Here is a 7,614-nt window from a genome sequence, read left to right as displayed (position 1 = left end):
ATCAGTGGACACTTGGCTGGTTCCATAATTTGGCTATAAACATTGGGGTGTGTGTATCCCTTTAAAGAAGTGTTTTTGTATTCCTGGGGTAAATACCTAGTAGTGCAATTGCTGGATCATTGAGTAGTTCTATTTTTAACTTTGTTTTTAACTTTTTGTTTTTATTTTTTTATTTTTAACTTCTTGAGGAACCTCCATACTCTTTTCCACAGTGGCTACACTAGTTTGCATTCCCACCAACTGTGCAAGAGGATTCCCTTTTCTCCAAACCTTGCCAACAGTTGTTTCTTGTGTTGTTGATTTTAGCCCACATTTGACTGGTGTGAGGTAATATCTCATTGTATCTTTGATTTGTATTTCCCTGATATTGAGCATCTTTTCATGAGTCTGTTGGCCATCTGTATGTCTTCTTTGGAGAAATGTCTGTTCATGTCTTCTGTCCATTTTTTAATTGGGTTATTTGTTAGATTTGGCATACTTCTTAAGAGCCATAGAAATTTTGAAATGGTAAATAAACATTGGATTAAACTTAAAGTGACCAGCTGCATTAGCCCCTAAGAAGAGTCAATGTGTCCTTTGAAGATAGGCATTGACTTCTCTCTAGCTATGAAAATCTTAAATGCCATCTCCTTCCAATAGACAGATATTTGGTCTACATGGAAAATCTGTTGGTTAGTGCAGCCGCCTTCATTTCCGCAGTGTCTGTCAGCACTTGCTGCTTCACCTTGCACTTTTATGTTCTAGAGACTGTTTCTTTCCTTAAACCTCATGAACCACCTCTGCTAAGCTTCAAACTTTCCCTACTTCTTTCAGTTTTCATAGAATTAAAGAGTTAGGGCCTTGTTCTGGGTTAGGCTTTGGCATGAGGGAACGTTGTAGCTGGTTAGATCTTCTCTCCAGACCACTCACTTTTTCCATATCAACAATAAAGCTGGGACACATGGTGACTCAGTTGGTTAAGCCTCTGCCTTCGGCTCAGGTCATGATCCCAGGGTCCTGGGATCAAGTCCTGCATCGGGCTCCCTACTCAGGTGGGATCCTGCTTCTCCCTCTACTTGCCACTTCCTCTGCTTGTGTTCTCTCTCCCTCTCACTCTCTCTGACAAATAAATAAAATCTTAAAAAACAAAAAAACAAAAAACCCAACAATGATAAGGCTGTTTCACTTTCTTATCATGCATGTGTTCCCTGGGGTAATACTTTTAGTTTCCTTTAAGAACATTTCATTTGCATTTACAACTTGGCTAACTGGCATAAGTGGCCTAGTTTTTGGCCTCTCCTGATTTTCTGCGTGCCTTCTACACTAAGAGCAATCATTTCTAGCTTTTGATTTAAAGTGAGTGACATGCAACTCTTTTTTTCACATGTACACTTAGAGGCTGTTGTAGGGTGGTTAATTGGCTTAATTTCAATATTGTTGTGACTCAGGAAATAGGGGTACCTGAGGGGAGGAAGAGAGAAAGAATGGCAAATCAGTTGAACAGTCAGGACACACACAACATTTATGAAGCATGCTGTCTTATATGGGCATGGTTTATGGTGCCTCAAAATAAGTATAATAGTGGCATCGAAGATCACTGAGTGTAAATCACAACAAATATAGTAATAATGGAAAAATTTTGAAGTTTTGTGAGAATTACCCAAATGTGACACAGACATGAAATGTGCAAATGCTGTTGGAAAGTGGTGCTAATGGGCTTGCTTGAAAAAGATTTCCACAAACCTTCAGTTTGTAAAAATGCAGTCTCTATGAAGCACAATAAAACAAAGTATCCGTTTATTCTTCTCCTATCCCCCTAACCCCCCATGTTGCATCTCCACGTCCTCATATCAGGGAGATCATATGATAGTTGTCTTTCTCCGATTGACTTATTTCACTAAGCATGATACCCTCTAGTTCCATCCATGTTGTCGCAAATGGCAAGATTCCATTTCTTTTGATGGCTGCATAGTATTCCATTGTGTATATATACCACATCTTCTTTATCCATTCATCTGTTGATGGACATCAAGATGGGATTGGGAGGGAGACAAACCATAAATGACTCTTAATCTCACAAAACAAACTGGGGGTTGTTGGGGGGAGGTGGGGTTGGGAGAGGGGGAGGGGGTTATGGACATTGGGGAGGGTATGTGCTATCGTGAGTGCTGTGGAGTGTGTAAACCCGGCGATTCACAGACCTGTACCCCTGGGGATAAAAATACATTATATGTTTATTAAAAAAAAAAAAACTGGAAGGGGAGGCGAACCATAAGAGACTATAGACTCTGAAAAACAACGTGAGGGTTTTGAAGGGTCAGGGGTGGGAGGTTGGGGGAACAGGTGGTGGGTAATAGGGAGGGCACATATTGCATGGAGCACTGGGTGTTGTGAAAAACAATGAATACTGTTACGCTGAAAAAATAAATAAAATGGAAAAAAATAAATTAAACTCTTCAAAAAAACAAAACAAAAAAAACAAACAAAGTATCCGTCTTCTGTGTGCTAGGTGCTATGGCTCTTAGGCTAAGTAACTTCTTGTCTGTCCTCAGGAGACTCTATTGACTAGAGGAGGTGGTGTGAAAACTATTGCAGAAACATAATAAATACAATAATAAGTGCGTGTACTAGACCAAGTGTTCATAGAAAAGGGAAAGCAATGAAGTCTGCATAAGTTCACAAGAAACATCTTCAAAAGGGTGACAAGCATGGCGTCCTTTCAGTCTCTAGAAACAACAGAAAATAGTAATCATTTGATCTTAATTTGAAGCAAACCTATCGAAGATGGTTCAGTATGTAGTAGAGCTATATAGTTAAGGATGCCTTTGGTTTTCTGTTATTGAAATTTGACATACCTCTGAATTTTCAGTTCTAGTGAACTCCTGAATGTTTTGGATTCCTCATCTTACTTCTTATCCTTACCATTTTCCCCTCACTGGTTCCTATTACATTCCACTGCTTTGTTTTGTATTGATTTCTATTGTTCAAACTTTTATGCTACTCAGATATTTATAGCTGGAGTATGCCAATAAAGGTATAGGAACTGATGGCAAAATATTATACATCTGGATATAACTTGACATTCCCTACCTTGTATGGGCTTCTGGGCTTTCAATTGTTTAAGTCATATTTAAACTTTCCTTTGCTTTAAAATACCAAGCAAGGCTGTTCCATTGATCTATGTGTCTGTTTTTGTGCCAGTACCATGCTGTCTTGATGATGACAGCTTTGTAATAGAGCTTGAAGTCCGGAATTGTGATGCCACCAACTTTGGCTTTCTTTTTCAATATTCCTTTGGCTATTCGAGGTTTTTTCTGGTTCCATATAAATTTTAGGATTATTTGTTCCATTTCTTTGGAAAAAATGGATGGTATTTTGATAGGGATTGCATTAAATGTGTAGATTGCTTTAGGTAGCATAGACATTTTCACAATATTTATTCTTCCAATCCAGGAGCATGGAACATTTTTCCATTTCTTTGTGTCTTCCTCAATTTCTTTCATGAGTACTTTATAGTTTTCTGCATATAGATTCTTAGCCTCTTTGGTTAGGTTTATTCTTAGGTATCTTATAGTTTTGGGTACAATTGTAAATGGGATTGACCCCTTAATTTCTTTTTCTTCTGTCTTGTTGTTGGTGTAGAGAAATGCAACTGATTTCTGTGCATTGATTTTATATCCTGACACATTACTGAATTCCTGAACAAGTTGTAGCAGTTTTGGAGTGGAGTCTTCTGGGTTTTCCACATATAGTATCATATCATCTGTGAAGAGTGATAGAGAACCCAGAAATAGACCCTCAACTCTATGGTCAACTAATCTTCGACAAAGCAGGAAAGAATGTCCAATGGAAAAAAGACAGCCTCTTCAATAAGTGGTGCTGGGAAAATTGGACAGCCACATGCAGAAAAGTGAAATTGGGCCACTTCCTTACACCACACATGAAAATAGACTCCAAATGGATGAAGGACCTCAATGTGAGAAAGAAATCCATCAAAATCCTTGAGGAGAACACAGGCAGCAACCTCTTCGACCTCAGCCACAGCAACATCTTCCTAGGAACATCGGCAGAGGCAAGGGAAGCAAGGGCAAAAATGAACTATTGGGATTTCATCAAGATCAAAAGCTTTTGCACAGCAAAGGAAACAGTTAACAAAACCAAAAGACAACTGACAGAATGGGAGAAGATATTTGCAAACGACATATCAGATAAAGGGCTAGTATCCAAAATCTATAAGGAACTTAGCAAACTCAACACCCAAAGAACAAACAGTCCAATCAAGAAATGGGCAGAGGACATGAACAGACATTTCTGCAAAGAAGACATCCAGATGGCCAACAGACACATGAAAAAGTGCACCACGTCACTCGGCATCAGGGAAATACAAATCAAAACCACAATGAGATATCACCTCACACCAGTCAGAATGGCTAAAATGAACAAGTCAGGAAATGACAGATGCTGGCGAGGATGCGGAGAAAGGGGAACCCTCCTACACTGTTGGTGGGAATGCAAGCTGGTGCAACCCTCTGGAAAACAGCATGGAGGTTCCTCAAAATGTTGAAAATAGAACTACCTTATGACCCAGCAATTGTACTACTGGATATTTACCCAAAAGATACAAACATAGTGATCCGAAGGGGCACGTGTACCCGAATGTTTATAGCAGCAATGTCTACAATAGCCAAACTATGGAAAGAACCTAGATGTCCATCAACAGATGAATGGATAAAGAAGAAGTGGTATATATACACAACGGAACACTATGCAGCCATCAAAAGAAATGGAATCTTGCCTTTTGCAACAACATGATGGAACTAGAGGGTATCATGCTTAGTGAAATAAGTCAATCGGAGAAAGACAACTATCATATGATCTCCCTGATATGAGGACGTAGAGATGCAACATGGGGGGTTAGGGTGATAGGAGAAGAATAAATGAAACAAGATGGGATTGGGAGGGAGACAAACCATAAATGACTCTTAATCTCACAAAACAAACTGGGGGTTGCTGGGGGGAGGTGGGCTTGGGAGAGGTGGAGGGGGCTATGGACATTGGGGAGGGGAGGCGAACCATAAGAGACTATGGACTCTGAAAAACAACCTGAGGGTTTTGAAGGGTCAGGGGTGGGAGGTTGGGGGAACAGGTGGCGGGTAATAAGGAGGGCACGTTTTGCATGGAGCACTGGGTGTTGTGCAAAAACAATGAATACTGTTATGCTGAAAAAAATAAATAAAATGGGAAAAAAAAAAGCACTGTGGTGGATGGATATAGACTAGTGCATTAAGGATGGTAGAACTAAGGCAAAATATAAATTAGTGCTTTAAAAGAAAGATATCATTTTTGCATGTACCAGAGGGAACTTTGGTCCAGGATTTGGACATTTATTTCTCAGAATTGTTTCTTCCACAAGACCCTTTTTTATATAAATTTATGTTATTTGGGTCATGGCCAGAAATTAAAAACCAGTTCTATAAATGATTTTAAACCATTCTTATTGCATTATTTTCTGATTATAAAAGTAATAAAAAAATTGAAATAGAAAATCATACCACAGGGGATAAAAATACATTATATGTTTATTAAAAAAAAAATTTGGAAGGGGAGGCGAACCATAAGAGACTATGGACTCTGAAAAACAACCTGAGGGTTTTGAAGGGTCAGGGGTGGGAGGTTGGGGGAACAGGTGGTGGGTAATGGGGAGGGCACGTTTTGCATGGAGCACTGGGTGTTGTGCAAAAAGAATGAATACTGTTATGCTGAAAAAAATAAATAAAATGGGAAAAAAAAAAAGAAAATCATACCACAAACAGTAGAAACCATTCACAGTTCCACCATAGTCTATAACTACTAAACTATCATGGAGATTTTTTTCCTTGTGTTTCCTTTGTAATATGTATGTTATACATATTTGTTCCTATAGTCATTTAAGTAATTCAACAAATATTTCTAATCATTTAATAATGCTCAGGATATATATATACATATATATTATTTTTATTGAAATATAATTCATATACCATAAAATCATGCTATTATAATGTATAATTCAGTAGCTTTTAGTATAATTGTAAAGATGTACAACTATCATCACTTTATGATTCTAGAATATTTTCATTATCTCAAAAACAAAACCAAAACAGACTCTTATCCATTGGCAGTCACTTTTTCTTCCCCTACACCCCTAATATCAACTGATCTTCTTTCTGTATGGATTTGTCTATTCTAGGTACTTCTATAAATAGAAAAGATGGACTTTGTTACTGGCTTCATCCACTTAGTATAACTTTTTTTTTTTTTTTTACAGTCTTGAGGTTTTTTATTTTCTTTATATTTATCATGCCATGAATTCATAGGGAATAGGTTCCAGCAGTTCAGGCTCCTTTCCATTGGTTCTCACAAAATGTGCTTCTCTGGGTGGAGCAGGCTGATGCTTCAGTTGAACCCAAGTACCTTTCTCTTTGGCTTCCTTCTTTTTCTGATCATTTTCCTTTACACGCTTCAGGAAGCTATCTCGGCTCTTTGAATGTTTAATATGCTCAATGCGTACATTAATTCTCTTGGCAAGAATCTTGCCCTTAACTTGTTTGTTTACAACAATGCCAACAGCATGCTGAGTAACATTGTAGACTCTTCCAGTTTTGCCATGGTAACATTTGTGGGGCATTCCCTTTTGAACAGTGCCTGTTCCCTTGATTTCCACAATATCACCTTTCTTGTAAATTCGCATGTACGTGGCCAAAGGAACAACTCCATGTTTTCTGAAAGGCCTAGAGAACATGTAACGGATACCCCTCCTCTTTCCCTTTGTGTTGGTCATTTTGGCAAATTACTGGAAGATGGTGGTTCCCAGTATAACACTTTTTTTTAAAGATGTTTATTTATTTGACAGAGATCACAAGTAGTCAGAGAGGCAGGCAGAGAGAGAGGAAGGGAAGCAGGCTGACCGCTGAGCAAAGAGCCCGATGTGGGGCTCAATTCCAGGACCCTGGGATCATGACCTGAGCTGAAGGCAGAGGCTTTAACCCACTGAGCCACCTAGGCGCCCCTAGTGTAACATTTTCAAGGTTTATCTGTTATGTAGCATGAATCCATACTTCATTTATTTTTATGCCTGAATAATATTCCATTCTATGAATGTGCTACATTTTGGTTATCCATTCATTAGTTGATGACATTTGGATTGTTTCTACTTTTTTGCTATTATGAATATGTTGTTATGAATATACATGTACAACTTTTTGTTCTCTTGAATACATATATAGAAGTGGAATTGCTAGTTGGGATGATACCTCTGTGTTTAGCAGTTTGACAGACTGCAGACTGTCTTCCACAATAGCTGCACCATTTTACATTCTGATCAGCAGTGTATATGGATTTCAATTTCTTCATATCCTAGCTAACACTTTCTTTTCTGTCTTTTTTATTACATCCATCCTAGCGGCTATGAAATGGTATCTCATCATGGTTTCAATTTGCATTTCTATAGTGACCCGTGGTATTGAGTTTGTGTCCATGTGCTTATTGGCCATTTGTATGTCTTCTCTGGAGAAATGTCTGTTCAAATCTTTTACCCGTATTTCCTTTCCCTTCCCTTCCCTTTTCTTCCCTTTTTAAATAATCTCTACACTCAAC

The 7,614-nt window shown here is 38.4% G+C and overlaps 1 protein-coding gene across 1 annotated transcript; it reads right to left on the bottom strand.

Moving 5' to 3' along the window:
• Positions 1-6,302: 6,302 nt before the first annotated feature.
• LOC123936085 (60S ribosomal protein L21-like) lies at positions 6,303-6,819 on the bottom strand. Its single transcript, XM_045996857.1, has one exon. It carries the CDS (start codon positions 6,797-6,799, stop codon positions 6,317-6,319), a length of 483 nt encoding a protein of 160 aa, XP_045852813.1. The 5' UTR covers positions 6,800-6,819; the 3' UTR covers positions 6,303-6,316.
• Positions 6,820-7,614: the final 795 nt, after the last annotated feature.

Source organism: Meles meles, unplaced genomic scaffold, assembly GCF_922984935.1.
Source record: "Meles meles unplaced genomic scaffold, mMelMel3.1 paternal haplotype, whole genome shotgun sequence".
Lineage (NCBI taxonomy): Eukaryota > Metazoa > Chordata > Mammalia > Carnivora > Mustelidae > Meles > Meles meles.
This window is presented reverse-complemented; position numbering and strand designations above follow the sequence as displayed.

What these genes read in the sequence shown, in the direction of transcription:
- LOC123936085 (XM_045996857.1), bottom strand. Translation starts at nt 6,799, where the DNA reads ATGACCAACACAAAGGGAAAGAGGAGGGGTATCCGTTACATGTTCTCT.